This window comes from Eimeria mitis, genomic scaffold, assembly GCF_000499745.2.
Source record: "Eimeria mitis Houghton genomic scaffold, Emh_scaff56, whole genome shotgun sequence".
Taxonomy (NCBI): Eukaryota; Apicomplexa; class Conoidasida; order Eucoccidiorida; family Eimeriidae; genus Eimeria; species Eimeria mitis.
The window spans coordinates 1255-22018 of record NW_024015555.1 but is presented as its reverse complement, the minus strand read 5'-3'; the positions used below and the strand labels follow the sequence as shown (position 1 = coordinate 22018).

Below are 20764 nucleotides of genomic sequence, written 5' to 3'. Positions count from 1 at the left end.
GGTAGCTCTAGTGCCTGTATTGGTTGCGTCGAGGCCGATTACCTTTCGATGCTCTAAAATGTTCATTCTCCAAGGGCTCGGTGAGTCCCTTGTTGGCCCTTTTCTACACGCTGTAAGAGGCATTACTGAGAATTCCAGCCTCATGTATGCAAAAAGCGGGCACTCGGTGAGCTGTTCATGCAGCTCACGTGGAGCCATGCTGTGCGGGCCCCCCGTGAACAAATCGTGTTCTTAACATTCTACAGAAACGATTCGTATCCAGCTGTCGTTGACCAGCGAAGCCGCAACAGGCTTAGCCGAAACAACACGTGACCCCCAGTTCAGTAGCCTCAAGTCAGCGGTAACCAGCGGCACCGCCCACCCTATTCGCGAGGTCCTGGAGACGACCGTTGAACAATAGCAACTGCCGTTTACTTCTGTTGACAGACACAAGATTATGCGTAAAGGAAGATACACAGACTCTGCCACTGAAGCAATACCAGCAGTCGGCGCAGCTGCTAGGTGCAAGCCCGCTCCCATCACCTCAGGGCAACACCAGCTGCAGCCTAGGGGGCTTTTGGCGGCTGGTATTCTGGATTCTTTCGGAGAAGGACAATGCCTTCAAGGACGCGAGCGACTGGCAGATCTGAAGGAATAACACAGACACTTCGGAATCCCCAAGCACGTCAGCAACTTAAGCGCAACCCATTCAGTAACGGTACAACCGAGAGCAGCGAAAACTGCACTGGAAAATTTAGCGGCAAAACTACTGTTGTGGAGGTGCGAATGCTCAGTTGAAGCAACAGAGAAGATCCAGAGTGCAACTACCACTGAATAGACTTACATTCGTCTGTTGCCAGTTCGGCTCTTTCACTGAAATTAAGCAGGACCGGAGAGGTGTGGGTCTGAAATCCTGTGATGGTCTTCGGCTGCCTGCCCACCTGCGCTACGACGTCGACTGCCTCCCCGACGCGGACCGGGACCGGAAGCATTTTAAGGTCTTCGTCTCCCTCCATTGAGGGGGTCTTGCCGTTCGTTGTGCCATCCGTTTCCATGGCAGCGTCTGTGCCTGCTGCTCCCGCCTCACCATTTGACAGAGTGGCGGCATCGGCCTTTGAAGCAGCGTCGGGCTTTCCATCTGAACCTGCCCCTTCCACGCGCTCGGCAACCATCACTAACCACCTTGGCTGTACTGCAGGGAACAAGTAGTAGAGCATGAAGTGAAACTTCCTGAAGGAGCAGTCACAAGCGGGCAGAAATGAACCGTATTCTGTGCATAGGCCTTCAAATATCCATGAAACGACGCGCCATCATATATGCAGATTGTTGCCCAGCCCTCACTTATTTCCGACAGCAGACTCGAGAGCATTCCGCAACTGATTACTGGCGCACACACAGACTGCTGCTGTGATAGAATAGGGATATTGGGCATATAGACATCCGAAATGGTGCTAACCCCAGAATTGTGTGGCGCATGAGGAGTGCCGAGTATGAGACAATCGCTAATGCGCCCAGAGCAACGCGGCATATGACCTGCCGGTCAGAGTGCAGAGCGCCCAGGTGCAACAGACCCTTTCCCAAATACAGCAGCCCTTGTGAAAGCCGCACCTGCAGCAACAAACCAAAGCTCACAGAAGTGCCTTCATAAGGTGCACCTCCATACCTAAGCCGCAGGCTCTCCTTGGCATTTTCGTCTCAAGTAATCCCACCACAAATAACGCGCTAGGGTCCTTCCCGTAGTAAGATGCCAGTTGACGAAGGAGCGAAGCAATGCGGGAGTGATTCGTCCCTGAGGCGCGAACACAAATTATAAACACCAGGAGTTTCACCAGCTGCCACCATTCCCGAAGACTGCACTTCTTCAGCCCCTGTAATGTTCTTTCTCCCACAAGTCACATGCTGAAATTTGCAACGTTCAGTTATTCAAACCTACCGGCTCCAAGGACACCCATTGCAAAGATGGCATTGAGGGCTGTGTCAGGGTCAGCGTCGTGAGAAAGTTTGCTCAACAAGTCTATGAGCTGGGGCTTGGGGTTGCTGGGGTGCTGCAGCGCGACCGCTAACGGCACTGCGCGTTTCATGTGCGCATCGGCATACTGAAGAATGTGGTCCTGCAATTAAATATACCACTTGCGCAAAAACAGTCTACGCATATGTCTACGCATATGACTGCAAAGAAGCTTTATGCAGGAACAAAAGACCGGCACACAGAAGTTAGATGGCCACTTTCCAATGAACCTCTACTAGGGAGTCTAGAACCTTGCCGCATGACACACATAGAGTCTCAAAGCCATTTCCGCGCCGGTCTCTTCAGCAAAAGCAATAAGGGCAATATTTAGAACGGCAACAGCCTGGTCCGTATCGTCCGGGTGGTCCTCGTCATCGTCGGCCGTAGTGGTGTTTGTTGTATTTGTTGCTCCAGATGTAGAGTCACTGGCTGAGCTGCCTGGAGCCGCTCTAACCCCTGAGGATGCAGAGGTGCCGTCAGTCCTTGTTGCTGCGCCGTCTGCACCGACGGCATTATCTGCTGTAGCTTCCTCTGGATTCTGCTCGCTGTTAAGCTCCTTTTGTTTCTGTTTCCAGTAGCCCTCGGGGCGGCATTCGGCACACACACCAAGCATACGTTGCACCTTTAGCACATCGCCGCTACCAGCAGCTGCCAGGCCCTCGATAATCCGGGTGGCAGCAGCAGAGAACGCTGCGTGCGGCAATGCAGCAACGGCGCACAAAGCCCCCTCTGCAGCATCTCGCGTTCCAAGGAATACCAGGCCCAGACCAACTGACAGGAAGTGCCCCAGTGGGGAATCCATCGCCTCTGCAGCGCATAAACCATTAGAAACGTGTCCACACGGACACATCACACGTCACGCCGGAGCGGCAGGGCACAAGTATTGACAACTGAGAACGACATTACTGGACTGGGATTGCTCAGTGACGGTGGGTGCCAACGTCCACTTAACGACGGAAATAAACCTCTACAAATATCTGCATATATAGGGCGGGAAATCTGTGTTCCTTCACTTAGCGCATCAAGTAGTACGAGCACTCACTCGCCGTAGTGCAGCGGTCCATAAGAGCAGTGAGGATAGCCTCAGCAGCATCCGCCGAGGCGCTCCCGACGAAGCAGAGACCCAATGAAAGGGAAGCAAATGCAGAGCACTCCAGCGGCAGCGAGCCATCAAGCTGAGACGCAAATTGATCGTACGAACGTCCCTTCAGGAAGTCTTCAGGCAGCAGCGAATGTGATACAAAAAAACTCAAGCACCGATCAGCCATCATCTGTGCTTCTTGCTCGGGCACAAGTATACATCAGATGCCGCTGAAACGGAGAAACTCGGCACCCCGCAAGAGGCCAGGAGGAAACTCACAATCGCTAGCGTCAAGAGTTCCAGAACGTCCTCCCTGCAACTTCCTGCATAAGCGCAGCCCAAGCCAATAGCAGCCGCAGCCTTGAGGAGGGGTGTTTCAGCTGTCATCTCTGTTGCCTCTAGGTGGTCCTTTAGCAGCGCCAAGGCAGCATCGCACTCGTGACGAACATTGCAACTGGCCACTCCGAATCCTGCAGGCCACACCAGCGCATACACAAGTGATATTCTGCAAAGCCCAATAACGGCGAAATACAAACATGATCTTTACGAAACTCCATCTGCTATCAAATAATTCCAAACAGCACTGTTGAGAGGCAACGGCAGCAACAGTCATCAAGGTGGAGACTGAGCCCCGTCGTCTGAGTAAAGATTTGCTTTCCCAGAACAATGTCTACATGCAACCGGAGTTGACAGCTCTCAATCCCTGGATTTAAAGGAAGAATGTGATTCACGCACCGAGCAGAGCTCCGGCTTTGATGTTTGCATCGCTGCTGTACTGGTGCTTATCGAGCTGTTGCAACGCCTCGTCCACGTTCCAGAGGCAGAGAGCTCCAAGGGAGGCCGTAGTGGAGAGCAACCCGCGGTCTTTGTTCTTATACAGCCACACGTTTCCTGAACATATGTGAGGTTTAACCGAAAGGGCACAGATTGACACAAAGATATCTGGAGTTGATGCGCTGGTTTCACTGGTTAGAAGATACTATCTGTTTACCACTACAACGGTAAGCGATAAGTGAAAAGACCCCGCAGCCACTAGAATTCCAACGTCAGAAACTCGACACAGTAAGGTGTCAATGAGACCCCACGAATACAAACGTCAGGGTTGTGTCAAGACCACTGAGGTGAAACAGAGGCACGAATTCAAAAGCTCCGTGATAGTGAATACCCTGAGCTTCGTGCACTGCATTCAAAAGAACAGCGCATGCTGAGTTGCAAAAGATCTGCTGAAAAAATATATAATGCCGAAATGTAGGTACTGCTCTTGCTAGTATGGTCTGCATGTGATGACGCGCTGACCGTCAGTCGTCATAAGCTTGTCTGTCCCGAAGCCGCAGTTGACGAAGGCATTCACAAAAGAGGAAGCGAGGTTCTGTTGCGCGCTTTCCAGACCAGCAAGACGCGCTCGCCTGCCTTGAGGATCCTCCAGATGTCTCTTGAAAACATCCTCAGGCTCCTTGGGTTCTAGCACGTCCAGCTCCTTCGCCAAGAAGCGGAAGAATGGAGAAGTCTTGCTGCCGCTGGCAAGTCTTTGAAGCTTTTCATCTTCAAATTCCACGTCTACCCGCTGTCGACACAGCAACAGCGCGAGTTGTTGCTGCACCAGGGGGTCACTACAGTCCTTTACTACCTTGTCTACGAGAGCACGATCCCCCAGTCTCAGCGCCACGCGCATGGCATCGAAGTGTTGCTGCTGCTTCATGAGAGCGTCAAAAGCAACCATTTGCACCTTCAAAGCCTCCTCAGGACTTGCTGCGTAGTTGGAGAGACTCAAGAGATACGCTACCACCCGCTGGTAGTTGTTTGCATCCAGGAGAGACAAGAGAGATTGAGGTCGTTCCACCTCTGTCAGCAGGTCTATCGCATCTACTTCAGCATTGTGCTGCATGTAATAGGGTACAATCTCTTCCACTAACTGCAGTAGCTGCTCCACCGTTGGCAGAGGGACTGTAACAGAGGCAAGCCCAGTGGTGGGTTTGTCCGCTGCTGCTGCTTCCTTGGCTACACCATTCGCTGTTGGAGTTGCTGCTCCGGGGCCATCCACTTCAACAGCGTCTGTGGTTACAGCAGTTTTGCTGTCGTCTGTTTCCGCGGCTGTGCTCTGTTGCTCGGCACCTGGCAGGGCCTCTTGCTGCTGCAATTCTGCAAAGGCCCCCGCAATTTGGCCAGAGAGGTTTCTCAAGTACTCGTAACCCCAGGAAGTGACATCCTTGCACTCCGCCTGCACACCACAAATATGGTGCAGCAGGATTAACAGCAGCCTCAACCCACGTGTGACGCCCAGCAACGCTGACAGCTGGCCTCCGCATGCAACAGAGTTAGGAACTCAACACAGTCTTAATCCCCAGCTGAGCAATATCTGGTATTGCTGTTCAGGTTGCTGTTGGGACTCTGCTCATCCATTTTGCGGACCTCCAAACAAAAGTGCAAGGATAAGCGCCGCGAGTCCCCTGAAGTTGTGCAGGTCACCGACAGTACCATCGCAAAGTCGCGCTGGAAACAGCACACACAACAACACATGTTAAACAGATATGTAGGCATCTCTGATGTACTAGCAGCAGCTATTGCTACTGCTGTAATAGCGGCAGTAGCAGCAGACTGAATGCATGGCGACAGTGAAACAGTCTCAAAGGCGGAACAACTTTTCACCGTCACAATGCATTCACGGCCAGCCTGCACTCTCCGCAGATGACATTACACCAACCTTGAGAGTTGTTTTGTCGGGAAGTTGGTTGTAGCGGTCGACGAGTCTATCCATGTGGGGCCTGAGGAACTTGAGCGGTTTGGGCACACTAGTCATCGAGGAAGTTGCCGCCTTGAGCTCGCGGGAGAGTGTCTCCAGTGCCAGAGCCACGATATCTGAAGCAGACAACATGCAGGGTGAAGGCACCCCGCAACAGTGAACCGGATATACGGTGCAACAGTCCCTAAGCATTTCCTGGAGTATAAGGGATGAAGCAGAACGAGATTTGTCCTGCTGCAGCTTGTCCTGCTGCAGCAGCAACAGGGGACAGACAACAGAAGGAAAGCCTCACCGAGGTCACTATCGCATGTCCTCTCCACAAGAAGTTCGATGTTCTCTTGAATCTTCTTGTCATCTTCAGTCTGCACGTAGCGCAGCGGCGTCAGTCGTGCGCATTCCGGGACAGCTCGGGCACCAACCACAAACGACGAAGGTGCAAAGTTGAGGAATGGAAGAATTAGGGATCTACAGCTCAGGACGGCCGCAAGCAGAGACTACGCTACTCGTCAAGTAATTCCAACCAGGCAGCAGCAACACAAAGCAGAGACATAAAGAATGTCTGCGATATAGACCAGTAAAGTACGCACGGAGATAGGCCGCCACATCTAATGCATATGCAAATGGAGGCAGACGGAAGAGGACACTTATTGACCGGAGTAAGAATGGGCGCATACGGATAAGCAAATAAATAAAAACACGGGAACCCACCATCTCCTCTACCCCCTTGGCTTTCTTTCCCGTCTTCTTTGGGTCGTTCGACGGGACTGCAACCTTCACGGCCTGATGCAGTCGACCAGTACGCAGCAGTACCAACTGTGGCAAAGCTAGGAGAGACTAGAGAAGCAACCTTACATCTGGACGGACGGACGAGTGTTACAACTTCGAGTGTGCGTGTCCTACCCACCGACGCTAACCACAATGCTGCACACGATGGACCGTACCTCCCTATTGTCGCTTTCGCCCGCCATTTTCGGTTATGCGGCTCCCCAACCGCACAGACGAAATATTTCAATAGAAAACTGAAGAATAAGGAGTGGATGACGACGGCCCGTAAGGACCTGCAGGCAACATAGGAAACGGCAGGGGCAGAGAAGTAATGTGAGGCGGCAAGAGGGGATGCGGAGCTGGATCTGGGCCATTCAGATGTGACAATATGCTGCTGTCTCTCAATCTAGCCTTTAGAGTGTCTGCTGCCTGTAACGTGGAGGGCGACACAGGGACACGCAAGACTCGCCTACCTAGACCCTCGCCCTACCCTCTGCTGACCGCGGGTACGGTTGAGGCCAACAGCCCAAGAAGACCCCTAGTATGCCAGTCAGCAACACAATCCCGTGCTGTTTGCAACAGTGAGACAGGCGGTCCCTCAGCTCCTGGCTGGGGTGCAGCCTCCGGTGCATGCGGCTATCGCCCGGCAACGCAGGGAGAGCTGTGGCTTCGCAGACAGAGGTACAGCTACGCGGCTGTTGTTGCTGTCTCTCTGTCGGGAATTAGTGGGAAAGACGAATCTCTATAGCGTAGGAAATATGGGGGAAGTGGTTTTCTGTTGCGGCTGGATTTGGTAGTGCTGGGAACTAGGTCAGCCACGGTACTCACAGAAAAAGTATAATATAGCAACGGAAAAATACGTTTCGGTAGAAGCGAGCTTAATTACCTAAGTGTCTGGCAAATGGCCTGTCCCAAATACTAACAAGGCACTGGTGGCAGTATTTGGGGCTGGATGAGCCCGTGCGCATACCTTGAAAATCAGCTAGGATAAAATGCTAGTTCTATATATATCTTGAAAACCGCCGAGTCTTTGGGGTAACGTTTTCGTGATTCTTATAAATGTTTTTTGTAAAACTAGGTTTTCATGTATGATCTGCACCTATACGGGGTCGGCACTAGCTGGATGGAGCGCTGAGTATGCAAGCTGTTCGCTGCATTTCTCGAGTTTCTAGCGCACATTTTCTTTCCTTTTTAGAAATGCAGATTGCAATATAATCTCATTCGCATGCGAGCCAACTTTGCCCGAGGCACCGCTTAGGGAAATTTCGCATTAGTGATGCGTCGAAGTTGTATAATGTCTTCGCCGGAGTTTAGCATGGTCTAAGTTGGTACGTGCAATTCTACTTGTGTGCGGTCTGGGTACTGAAGGCCAAGTATGTGTTTAACAATTGCCTACAGTGTTAGTGCACACATCAAAGTGACGACTTGCACACCTGTCTGTGGGGTTCCCTTGCAGCACGAGTTGCAGCAAGGAGCTTTGCAACTTATGATAGGCGGTCTCCACACCACTCCAACCCCAGGCAGATGGCCCGCTGTGCTCACGACGCCTGGACACTCAAGGGCGAGGGGGCTTGGGAAGGGGGGAGGAATGAATTCCTGATAGTGCACTTATCCTAGTGCGACGAGGAGTCCACGGCTTGGGCTTCTTCCGAGCGGACGCCAGATCCTGCTGAAGGTCCACTATCGTTGAGTATGAGTTCAGCGAAGATAATGCATAAAACGTGTCTCTGGTTTTCCCGAAACTCGAGATATGGAGGGGCCCGCGATACAAGGGCAGCAGCGGAATCCTCTGCTCTTCGGAAGATGCATTTGCGTCATCAAATGAGCCTGAATAGCTACTTTTAGTATTGGCCCCTTCTTTGACACAAGGTATGGCAAGACTATTATCTCATTGCAACATGCGCTGCGGCGCACATTTATTCCCAGGTCGGCAAGGAAACGTGCCATGGAAGAACTAAGAAACCTGGACCGAGGGGAGCTACCGGCAGAGCACTTTATCGCTACGTATGAGTCCATGCTGAGCATAAGTCCAACAGCGGGCTCGATGGTTCGTACCAGACCTGCCAGCTGGAGGCAGGCCTGGTACGAACCGTCGAGTCCGCCGTTGGACTACGGGTAGGTAATCAGTAGCTGAGTGGGCCAGAGAGAGAAAGACAAGGGGTGAAATGGCGAATCTCGCCGCAGAGTTGGTGTGTTACGCAAACAAAGGGTGAATACACCATTTCCACTTCTGTAGCTAAGAAGGACGAAAACATGCATGAAAGCGAGACTGGCGCACACTCTAGAGAAATTCGGTTTTGGGTGGCAGCCTTGCCAAAGTTAAAGAAGCGACACCAGACGGCAGCTTGAGAATCCAACACTCAAAAAGCTGGGGCGGCACACCGAGTGCTATATGTGCTGAGGTTTCCTTTAGGTGAGAAAAGCAAAGTAACATGAGAAGCAAAACTTGGAGCACCGTCACCAGGGGAAAACGCGAAACTAGAGTAACGCCTTGTTTGCCGAGCAACGTGCAGCGCTGCGACGCAAACAAAAGCGGACTCCAGCACCTCCAGGTCCTGCTCAAGTTAACCCAATGCTGATCGAAGTTCATATGGGTGTTCCAGAGCTGTAAACACCGCTTTATACGAGGATATGATATCTGCAGCTATGGCGTAGATGGGCATCTTTATTCGATGGAGCAGCCTCTACCTCTCCGCATCGCTGGTGGCAGAAGGGAGTCATGGATCAGCAAAAGTATGGGTGTAGGATTCAGGCATAATTACGAAATGTATCAGATTGCCATGTGAGTCAACTCAAGAATTGATTGAACTGCCATGCTACGGGGCATCCGCGTTGAGCCAGTTCACGAAGGCTGCTAACCACGAGATAATCCTAGGCGTTTCGCTGGAACCGCTGTCCTGCTCTCCTGCAGCCTCGATAAGTCAATATTAGGACCTACTTGGGGCCAAGCAATGACAGAATGTACTTTTTAGCACCCCGAGCGACAATCCACGATAAGAGGAGTTGAATTAGTATACCAGGCTCAAAGCGGCGAGGAGACTCCAACGCAGTGTAGGAGAGCCGCAGGAAATGATTGGGAATTGCATACCCCCCCACACGACATTATGATGACAGTTCTAAAGGGTGCGATACTGTTCGCACTTCACAAACTGAAGAAGTTGACATATCTTGTTGTGCTAGTCCTCAGACGCATTAAATGCTTAATGTAGTGGGGCTTCCAGCAGGCTAGCGACCCGCTAGACGCCAAAAACACTACGCTGAACACTCTTCTTTCGTACTCCCAAGCTGTCGGTGCTGGCAAAAAGAAAATAAGCGTCGATCAGCCCATATGCATGGACTTCAAGACTCTCAATACAGTGACGGCGAAGCGAAAGTTTCCGATCGTTCAAATCGATGAGATACCCATTTACGTGCAAGATACAGCTTCATTTCCATCCGCTATGTTCTCTGACGCATTTTTGCAGATCCCAATACATCATGACGAGAGGGACAACTCTGCATTCCATTGCAGCGCTTCTAAACTAGAGTGGACGTGTATGTAGTTTGGGTTCTTTTTTGCGTTTGCCGAACTGCACCAAAAGGGTTTCTGGAGCCGAATCAACTAGTTGTGGACAGCTATCTGAATGAAATATCTGCTTTTGTCGAGCTGGGATTTCCAGGAGCGCTGGCAGCGCCTGCAATTTACTCTATAAGAGGCAGCGGGGCCGACAGACGGCAATTTGCTCGCTTTTCATTCACGCTGTTAGCTGTTATGGTTTCGTGTCTCTTGAGCAGGAACTGAAACAGATACAGCTGGGACTGAGGCACTGCAGAAGCGGTGGCTTCCCCTTCTCACTCGCAGGGGCCCGGGCGCTGCTGCTCAGCAGACGCGGGGGCCCCACGCTGTAGGGACTGCTGCTGCTGCTGCTCCGGCTGGTGCAGCTGCTGAGCTTAAGGAGGTCCCACCACCCTCTCAGGTCCCCCTCTAGGCCTCCAATGCATGCTGCTGTGCGCGCTCTGCTGTCTGCTGGGGTGTCTCCTTAGCGTCCTGTGTCTCAATACACGCGGATGGGATACCTGAGAACATCTGTCCAGATGTTCTCAGGCATCCCATCGTTCTACAGCTCGCACCGTACTACAGCGACAGCAGAGAATTGGCAGAATTACTCATTAAACATGCGTAACGGAGGTGTGCACTGTTGAAAGAAACTTATACCGGCAGGCACGAGAAGTTCAGTCTCACATTCTGACGCGAATTCATGACGCGCGTTTGCCTCCCTAAGAACATGACTATCGTAAACGAACCGGATGCAGGCAGTCAAACTGACGTACAAAAGGCTCTGTTGCGGCATTTGCTACTCTATTATCAGCAAAACTCATCGAAATTGCTTGATGCCCTTCCTTTTAGAGCTCCAGCCGGTCTTCAGGTGCAAGGAAAGCCCTTGTTCTTATCCAACGATGGTTGCGAGCTTAAGATAAGAGCTTTGAAAGGGCACGCGACCTTTCCAGTCATTAGGCTGCCTGCCCGTGCCGGCAGATGTAGCGTCGCCTGCTTACAGTTAGTGCAGGAGCCTTCACTTGACCTTGATAGCTTGCGTTTAAACAACTGAAAACGTTCTATAAGCTTATTCAGAGGTAAAGCATGCAGTAGAGGAAGCTTCACTGAAGCTTCCTTGTGTGCACGCCTGAGGCTGGCGTGCCTGACCAGCCACAGCGAGGTGCGCTGCAACCCCACTTCAGACTGCCTCCCCTCCGCAACATCCAGGCCCTGACCTCAACGTCCAGGACGCCTAATGACAGGGGAAGGTCATCTGCTGCTGTTGGGAAACTCCTAGTATAAGTCTTTACCTACATTGCAGCTCTCTTCTGCCCTTCATCAAGGTCAGAGAGCAACCGTTATACCAGAAGGGGAAGGACGGTCGAGGGGAGGCGGCCTGGCACGAGTTGCAACGAACCCCAATGCATCTCGTGGTGCAGCGGAACCCCACATGCATATACAACCAAGCCGCCTCTGATGCATGCACTATCTGTAACGCTAGTCCTCTGGCCGTTGTCTGACCAGAGACGAGCCGCAATGATGGCTTAAAGCAAGAGTTTCCCAAAAGCAACTGACCTCCTTCCCCAGTACCTAGGCATCCTGGGCGTTGAGCTCAGGGCCAGGGTGTCGCGGGGAGGAGGCAGCCAGAAATGGGGTNAGCTTCAGGGAAGCTTCTTTTGTTGCGTGCTTTGCCTCTGAACGAACTTGTAGAACGGTTGCAAGCGCTTGCACGCAGCAGGCCAAAACCGTCGAAAGGTTCCTGACCTAACTCTGCGCTAACTCATGCTACACTATCACTATCGACTGTTGTTGAACACTTACTTGGCCCTCAGTAGTCAGCCTACACAAATGCGGAGATTGAAGGACGCGCTTCACATAGGCCATGCTGCACCAGGCATCCTTGGCACAGCGGCATAAATGGGGAAAGGAATCCGCCTGCTGTGAGTTGCACCGGACCTTGCTGCAACTCCCGCTACAAGGCACCCCCACAAACAGGAGTGCCCCAACCGCAACTTGATGCATGAACCACCACTTTAGACAATTGTTAAACACTTACTTGGCATGCAGTAGACAGCCTTTGCAGGAGTGAAAGAATACGTACAGGTGAGAGACACAACACATCCGCGGGCAGCCAACGAAGAGCTCCGACTCCTACATTATATGTCGAAAGGAACGGAGAGGCACTGCGCCTAGAAGCAAAACCAAGGACCTATGAGGAGAATTTGTAGTAATACGAGTAAAGATTTGCTTTATACGTGCATGTTTATAGTAACCCGAATAATTAGATTCACAGCTCTGCATTGAACAGGGCTTCAACGGGATTCTCGGCCTCCTCCCGCATCCAAAGGCTGCCGAGCGCTCAAGTGGTGGATGCCAAACGTTGATTGCATACAATTTAAACCTCAGTCTTATTTTTGCCGTTTGGCACTCTATGTTTCCGCTTCAGAGTGACATCTACAGCGGCACAATCGGTAATGGGCATGCAAGCTGCAACGCACACTGCCAGGCGCTGCGCTCTCTTTACACTGTCGGGACCGCTTGACCTGTTGATAAAGTTATCCGTCCTGCTTCCTATAACGAAGGTCAAACATTCAAGAGCTCCATATCGGTAAGCGAGCACCTGCAGGAGCCCACGCTGTAGGCAACAGAGCCTTGTGACGTGCTCCCAGCCGAACGGCATCTAAGCTTTCTTTCTAGCCTTGAAGTCATACGCGTATAAATTTTCTCGCCCACAACCCGACAACTGCACTAAGCTCTAGCAACGGTGGCTATAGCAGACAGTGGAAACGTACCCCCTTTGCAGCATCGAGCTGCAGGTGAAGCAGCAGCAAGCACTCCAGCAGCTCCGCCATGGCGTACGCCATGGCTTCTCCGCTAGGCTGGGCACGGTATGGGAGACTCCAGGCAACCAGGGGTCCTTCGGAACAGCGCTCGCTAGGTGTCTCATTGCAACCGCCAGTCCAGCCGGCAGCATCGGAGCCGGTGGCTTGGCAGTCGCAGCAGCAGCAGCAAAAGCAGCAGCAACAGCACATCCTGAGGGGGGATCTGTTGCTTCGTCTGCCCTGTCGTCGCAGCATTTACCGCTGCCTTAGTGGTTCCAGCCGCTGCAGTTCTACAGCATCGACAGCAGTAAACGCGTCTCCATATTCCGTAGCCGCGCGCTTGCAAGCAGAAGGAGCAGCAGCAGCTTCGAAGCAACCGTACACGTTCAAGTCTGCAGCCCATCGGGATATGGTGGTCCTTTCAACCCGTCTGCACCTGCAGGATTTGCTTTTGGAGCGCTTTGGCCGTCTGAGGACAGCAGAGTGCTGCCTGCTCCGTAAAGCCTCTGGCACCCCACGACTGCTACTGCTTTGGGCGGACCTGCTGGTGCAACAAAATCCAGAACATCCTCCTGCAGATGCCTATTTCGTTCCACCGGAGCTCTACCGCTTGCCAGAGGTCAAAGTAAGTAGTACCAGAGGCAGCAACCGCACTAGCAGCAGCCGTCAGAGGCGCCCCGAGCGAACTGCAATACATCTACGTATGTGACAGGTGTGCGGGTAGACAATGGCTTCTAGCTGCATTGGTTGGTTTTGCTGGTGTCGCTGCTGACTCAGGCTTTGCTGCAGCGGGATAGGGAGTTACGGTGGCTAATGCAACGGATCGATCCGAAAGGTGTTGGGGGTCCGTGTGACTCCTCAAGAGACTGCGTCCCCGTGCCGCACTTCCCTTCGGTGCTGCAGCAAGAAGTGCCACGCTATCCATACGAACCGTACCAACTGGAGCTGCTCAGAGACACTTACGGCCTGCTCAAATGGCCCTTCAGACCGATCCGAGGCGCAGCGAGGGCAGCAGCAGCAGCAGCAGCAGCGGCCGTTGCTTCGGGTAATGCCGAGGTGCCGCACATTCCACAGGCGGAGCCCACATCTGAAGGAGTCGCTGCAGCAGTTGCTGCTGTTGCCGCCGCAGTAGATCGCGGAGACGTGCGGCGTGCCAACAACGAAGTTCGTACGCGCTGCTCCACCGATGCAATCTATGCACCGGACGAGACAGAAACAGGTGCATATGTGTGGTAGTGTGCTTGGGTGGTTCACGAACAGCACCTCAAGCCGCCGCTGCAGATTGTTTTGGTTTTTGCTTCATTTTACCTGACTATTTTTTCGTGACTTCTCTGTTAATCTAGTTGTACACAGGGAACAACAACAGCAGTCACCAAACTGCGGCTTTCTCCCAGCAACTGGGGCAAATCTGGTCGGCCCCGTACGCAGCTTTGCGAACGGGTCACCTAGCTAGCATTTTCTAAAGAACTCCGGGTGTGGGAACCCCTGCCGCAGAGAGCTAGACACACTGTTTGCCACTGCATCGAATCCACTAACTAGCCACCCTGCTGCGGTTTGCCCACTCCTAGATGCAGCCTACAGCAGCCTACAGCGGGCCCAATACTGAAAGCGGAGGGGAGAGCAACGCTGTCTCTTTTCATGCTACTTTCGGCATACATCCCTAATGGCTAGGCAGACTAGTACTTAAACCCGTGTACCCAGAGAATTTTGGGTATGGGCGTTGTTTTTGTCTTTTTCATGTTGACACCTCGGTCTTCAAAAGCCTTTGCAATAAATAGCCCCAAACACGAACCGCCACTGCCTCCGTTTGTCTCCTGCTGTCGCCCGCTCAATACGCTGGGGCAGCTTTTCTACGTATGGAGCAGCCGGCACACAGAACAAAACACCCCAGACTATAAACTCTGCTTCTTAAAGACAACCCAACTGTATCCCAGCTAAGTGCATCGCCTAAATGCGACGCAACGTCCTCAACCCGCTGCAACTACTATACTGCTGCTGCAGCTCCTGCAGGACTTGCAGCTGCAGCTTTCATCGAGAGATAGCAGCTACCACAACATTAGCTGCTGCTATTGGTGGGGTGCAGGCAGCCCCTGTGTATCCTGCGGTGAACGTTTCGGAACAAAACATATTTAGTCCTGCGAACAAACGCGCACACGATACACAGCAGGCATCACTGCACGGGCGTGGCCCCTGCTGGTCTGCAGTAGTCAGCTGAATTCCCCTGTCCTGGCTTATGTCTGGTTCTTCTCCGTCCCTATCGCCCTGCCGCACACTCCCTATCTTTCCTAGCTCTCTCCAACACCCTCCCCACCGTCTCCGTTGCTGCCACTCTGCTTCTGTCGTCCGCTATGCAATGCTCTTAGTCTGCTGGAGTGTGTAGGATTCCTCGGTATTGATAGACTAACCATGAATGCTGAACCCGTAAGGGGCGATATCTTGCGGGTCTCAAGAGCCCCTTGCGAGGTTCCTCTAAAGGCCCCTCGGCCACCTCTGAAGTTAAACCCCGACGTTACAACACTAGAGGACTCCTGGCCCCTGTAGAACCCGTCTCTGCCTGCATCCCCCCCGCCCCGGATCCATCCGCGGCCTCTGCCTCTGCCCCTGCCACCCCCTGCAAGACAGAGACAGCACACGCAGAAGTAAAGGAACTGGAGCCTAAGAAACGAGCTGCAAACGCCTACAAATACGCTCAAACGCAAACATGAAGCCTCTGAGTGCCAGCTGATACCGCACCTCGGACAGCATTGGACTCTTCATCTCTGTTGTAGCCAGGTCTCCCGAGGTTCTGAATGAGCAGACTCGTGCGCATGCCCAAGTTGCGAGTCTTATCCGTCACCAACTGGTACAGACTTGGGGGGGCCCCTGCCATCTGAACGCGATTCTTCTCGCTGTCAATGCGCGCCTCTGCAGCAGCGACAAATCGACCCGCATCAACAGCACCTCATGCACCACCAGCTCAAGTAGCGTACAAACCAGCATCGGCAAAATCGAACAATGCCAAAGATAGAGCCCTGCAGCTGCACTAACCCAGCCTTGCATGAAGAATAAGATTGACAATCCAACGTTCTGCAGCCTCCGGCACCATGTTGACCTTTTTGGCGATCATCCTGCAGAAACACGACACAGAAAAGTGTCAAGTGGAAAGCGACACATGTAGCTGAGCTCGGATGACGGTCGCAAGTGCATATAGCACAGAAGATATCGCGAACGCATAGACAGATGTGAAAGAAGGAAACGACAAGCACCGCCGAGACGCAATAAGGAATAGTAATCAGGTAGCAAATGCAAATAAGGAGTATGCTTACTCGACATTAATTCGTTTGTGGATGCGGCAATATGTCTCGAAGATGAGCAGACGAGCGTGTTCGTTCACTGCACCCTTCAGTGGCTCCAGGAAGAAGTCCGTCTCACATAACTGAAGACAAACCTAAACCCCTTCACGGTCCCCTAGACACCTATCCCGCTTCCCAGAAAGACAAACCGCAGGCAGTAACAATCAGCCGAATAAAACACACAGTAGCCTGCGGCCTAAAGCAACAAGACAGATCGTGAGCGTCTGGGGCAGCAGCCGGCAAAGAAAGGCACGAGAGCGGTAGAATTGAGGCAGGAGAGCGGCAGAAGACAGCACAAGGAACACCGTCAACAGCAATCCTGTAAATGCCAATAGACCTCCAACAAAAAGAGCATGAAGACGACCAGACCCACTTCAGAGATGCTGGTGATGTGCTTCTGGGCCTCGTCAAAGTTGAAGTCAAGGAAAAGAGCCTCCAGCAGCGACGTGAAGGCGTCGGTGTATTTATTTTTTGTGTGGCCAATGGCCTGAGAAGCGACCGCCGGCAGATGCGCAAAGAAAAAAGTGAAGATCCAAACAAGGTTAGACAGCAAAGAAACATGCCTGGCAAATACGCTTGTATCTTTGTCGGAGTCTCCTAGCTGCTCCGTCCCGTCATTTTCTTCTACCCCATCTGTCTGCAACTGATCGTTCCCCCTCCCAGTACGGCGCCAGGGCAGTCCCTTACCCCCACAATGGCCTGGAAGTGATCTTTCCTCTTGCGGTTCATAATGGCGTAGACGGCGTAGTACCGCAGCAAGTGAGGACAGAGCAAGTGCACGCATGTCAAGTTCCTGAGTCACACACAAGGAAAAGAGCGGGTCAAACGGACGGCTACTGCGTACACCTTGGCACGAGAAGCTGGTTTCAAAAGTGCGCCTGCACGGAGCTTCTGCCCTTGTCCTTTGCTCCTAAGGACGCTTCTCCTATTTCAAGGGGCGAACAACGCAAAGTACAGCCCTCCCCCCCGCTCATGGAACATCATCCAGCAGCTGCGCAAGCGACGCACCACCCCAGCAGCAGCAATGGCAGAAGCAGCAGCAGCTCACCTTTCCTGGACGACCCAATCCAGGAGTGCCGACCAGGCCTGGTTTCGGCAGGACTGTCCTTTGGCGTATGTCAGAAGAAGGTAGTAGCGCAGCAGCAGCCACATCGCCCAGTGCAGGAGCCACGCCCTTTGTTGCAGCTGCTGCTCCCGGGAGAATATCTTGCTCATCGGAGTCTCAGGCCCTATCCCCGCCGCTGCCTTTGACGCGGCCGCCTGGGAGTGATCCAGAATGTCGGCGAGACGCAGGATGCAACGCGCAGCCTGCAACAGCAACAGCACAGCAGCTAAAGGTACTCCTGTCAGTTGCAGGCTATGTCCCTTGTCCTGCAGCAGCTGCGGGAGCACTGGCAGTTGACACAGGACGACATTCAGCTACAGCAGCAAGAGAGGGGAGGAACTGACACCATGGGCTTCGATTGCGCCAAGGGCCTTGTCCTTGCCGTCTTCCCCGTCCTGAAGCTGCTGCAGCAGCGCCTCCTCGCTCTCTGAGTTGGACTGTTGGCCCTTCGGCATATCTCCAGCGGGCTCAGACAGCGTCAGCAGCAAAATGCAGCAGCAAATGCCCCACACGCACGATACAGGCGTTTGCATGTCGCCACCTGAAGCCGTAGCAGCAGCATCGGAACGTGCACTCCCGTCGTGTGTGGGAAGAGATACGGAGCACATGGCAGCTCTTGTCGCCAGTTAGCCAAAGCTAGCGGTAGCTAGCCGTCACCACTCCGCAGATAGCAGACATGTCCGTCCCCCTCCGCGCCCCCAGCACGGGGCTAGCGCCGGCGTAGCTATCGGGGTAGGAAATCCACTCTGTGCAGCGTCCAGGAAAGGCTAAAAGCAGACGGACGCAGCGCGGGGGGTTTAGGGCTCACTGTCACTGGTAAGCTCCGACAGTGTGTTGAGGTAGAAGTCCAAGTGGTGCAACGCCTTCTTGTAATCACCCAAGGAAAACGCCACACGGGCCAGACGCACAGGCACCATCTCCACTCGCGGGATCTCCGCCAAGTTTGGCGTCGAGCTGCCCTCCGCTCGGTTCTGTATCAGCAGCAGCAACGGCAACAGCAAAAGCAGCAGATAAAGCAGAAAAACCCACAACGACAGCAGCAGAGGCGAAGTGATTGCGGGTGCAGCACCTGCTGTACCGCGCATGCGGATGCCGGACCTGGTAATGCCACTGCAGGATATCTCGGAGTCTTTTCCTTTCCAATTGGTTGCCTATCTTCCTCTGCTGCTCCCCCTTGAACGCCTGCAGCGCCTCCTCCAAGGCAACACTCTGCTGCTCCCACTGCTGCAGCTGCTCCTCGGGTTCCTCGGCTTTTCCTCCTTGCTGCTGTACGAGTTCTCGCAACCGTTGAGCAATGCCCTCTGGGGTCTTTGGCAGGATGGACTCCAACAAGGCGTCGGAGCTGCTTTCTTCCAGCAACTGCAGCAACAATCGATGCACAATCCAAATACTAGGGGTCTCTGCATATGAAGTCGACCACTTCCCGCTCCCTCCTGCGCTGAACAAGTGTCAGCGTCTGCCTTCTAAATCCTAAATGTCCCCCAGACAAATTCCTCCGAAATATCAGTGGCAGTAAGGGGTAAACAATGTGAGATGCAACTTAGGCGGGAACTGTTCTCCGGAACTCAATGGAACATAAAGGATGCGGCGAGAGGCGTCGAGAGGAAACTAACCGCTATTTTGAACATGCAGGGTGTGCACTCAGGCACGGGCGAGAATCCGCAACCCACCTGCTGAGAGCGCAGCCACTGAATCACCGGGACCGCCATATGCGGCTCCCAGAATACGGACATCCGGCGCACAAGCGCCAAGTTCTCCTCAGTGGGCCCCATCGTCACTTCACAGTTACCAGCCGGGTTTAAGTACACCCGGCTTCGCCTAGCCTTTGCTGAAGCTGCTGCTACACGTGCTGCTGCTGCGGCTGCTCTTGCCGCCTCTGCTCCGGTGCGGTGGTGGTCCTCGACGAGGGCTGGGGAATCCGCTGATGGAGAGCCTGGGCAGAAGACCTCCTCAGTGTGGAGACCGAGAAAAAAAATAAAAGCTTGCGCCCGCTAAAGTGCAGAAAAAGCCGCGAATTTCCTCTGGTTGCTGCCGCAATGGTCTTCAGGTCGGGTGGGACTTTTGTGGGGTGGCGGATAAAAGGAGAGAGAGCAGCAGGTTCAGCGAGAGGGAAGCAGCTCGCTCTTGTAATGCACAAGAACTCTCCTGCGACTGTAAAACATAAAACCCGAACGATCAGCAACGAGACCCACCCACGACACCAGGCGCTGCCGTCGGTCAGCAAAGCGGAGTGCATGCGCAGCAGCCCTTGCCACAGCTTGGTTCTGTCTTGCTTATGGGGCTTCCTGCTTCCTATCTCTTTGAGGAGTCCAGTGTACCAACTGGTCACTTAGAATGAAATTCAAAACAATTTTGTCTCAGCGCCCAACATGCAGGGTGAGGTGAACAGCAGTGGCTGCGTTGCCCCCACGCCGTTCCACTGTCCGTGGTTGGGGCATCTCTGTCCAATGTTTATACTTGCGTACGTTGCATGTAGGTTGCCAAGTAAAGGGAAGGGTACCTTAGATTGTGTATGGTGTTAGTGCACGCATCAAACGGGAGCATGTGTACTGCAGCATCCTCTGCGTAGTGCTCAGGCACTACAATTGTAAGGCCCCAATGTACTACGGAACTTGTAACGCTTGTTCTCTGGCGTGTATCTGGCCTGAGACGAGCCACAATGTAGGCAAAGACTTAAAGCAAGAGTTTCCCAAAAGCAGCTGACCTCCTTCCCCGGTACCTAGGCATCCTGGGCGTTGAGCTCAGGGCCAGGGTGTCGCGGGGAGGAGGCAGCCAGAAATGGGGTNAACGGTTGCAAGCGCTTACACGCAGCATGCCAAAACCGTCGAAAGGCTCCTGAGCTAACTCTGCGCTAACTCATGCTACAGAACTGATGTGAAAGAGCAGAGGGCTCTTTCTTATAGTGAAAAACAGAAACTTGGTGTTTTAAAATGTGAAAAATAAAATAGAATCAGACGTTATTGCTCTTAGTAGTCACGTTTCAGGCATACCCACATTCTTTTATGTCCTCTAACGATCTACACAGGGTTGTGATTCCCGTAGATAAGGAGGACGGATGGGGTTAGATCTCCAACTTGGTAATGGGAAAACGCGCTGTAAATATTCTTAACGCGAGTGGGTTTCAGTCGATAGAAGTGAGGAAAAGTAGAAATCTGAGAGCGTATTAACGATGCCCGAAAACTCCCTTCGTGTAGCATGAGTTAGCGCAGAAGCGCACTTATCCTTCCTAGATGTTGATAGGCCTGGGACGGGTCACAGCCAGTACGATTCTCTGATATAAACGTACTGGCTGTGGCCCGTCCCAGGCCTATCAACATCTGGGAAGGATATTTGCCTATCACTGCATGAATGAGGTCTTTCTGACGAGAAGTGACCGATTGATTTGTTCACACTCCCCAGAAAATACTTTCAACCA

At 53.0% G+C, this 20764-nt stretch overlaps 3 protein-coding genes across 3 annotated transcripts; 1 reads left to right on the top strand and 2 right to left on the bottom strand.

Moving 5' to 3' along the window:
• Positions 1-545: 545 nt before the first annotated feature.
• On the bottom strand, positions 546-6776 carry EMH_0054240 (26S proteasome non-ATPase regulatory subunit 2, putative; the record flags this gene model as incomplete). Its single annotated transcript, XM_038022823.1, has 15 exons — positions 546-625; positions 824-1209; positions 1436-1587; positions 1689-1768; positions 1913-2090; positions 2328-2794; positions 3030-3162; positions 3348-3538; positions 3804-3959; positions 4365-5286; positions 5478-5558; positions 5770-5924; positions 6101-6170; positions 6517-6588; positions 6750-6776. The coding sequence occupies 15 exons, from the start codon at positions 6774-6776 to the stop codon at positions 546-548; spliced, it is 3150 nt and encodes a 1049-aa protein (XP_037878677.1).
• Positions 6777-12952: 6176 nt separating this feature from the next.
• EMH_0054130 (uncharacterized protein) lies at positions 12953-14148 on the top strand (the record flags this gene model as incomplete). Its single annotated transcript, XM_038022822.1, has 2 exons — positions 12953-13537; positions 13690-14148. 2 exons carry the CDS (start codon positions 12953-12955, stop codon positions 14146-14148), a joined length of 1044 nt encoding a protein of 347 aa, XP_037878676.1.
• Positions 14149-15041: 893 nt separating this feature from the next.
• EMH_0054010 (proteasome PCI domain-containing protein, putative) lies at positions 15042-19121 on the bottom strand (the record flags this gene model as incomplete). Its single annotated transcript, XM_038022821.1, has 12 exons — positions 15042-15047; positions 15318-15523; positions 15646-15816; positions 15940-16019; positions 16218-16327; positions 16582-16731; positions 16932-17037; positions 17293-17552; positions 17694-17890; positions 18158-18320; positions 18448-18708; positions 19020-19121. 12 exons carry the CDS (start codon positions 19119-19121, stop codon positions 15042-15044), a joined length of 1812 nt encoding a protein of 603 aa, XP_037878675.1.
• Positions 19122-20764: the final 1643 nt, after the last annotated feature.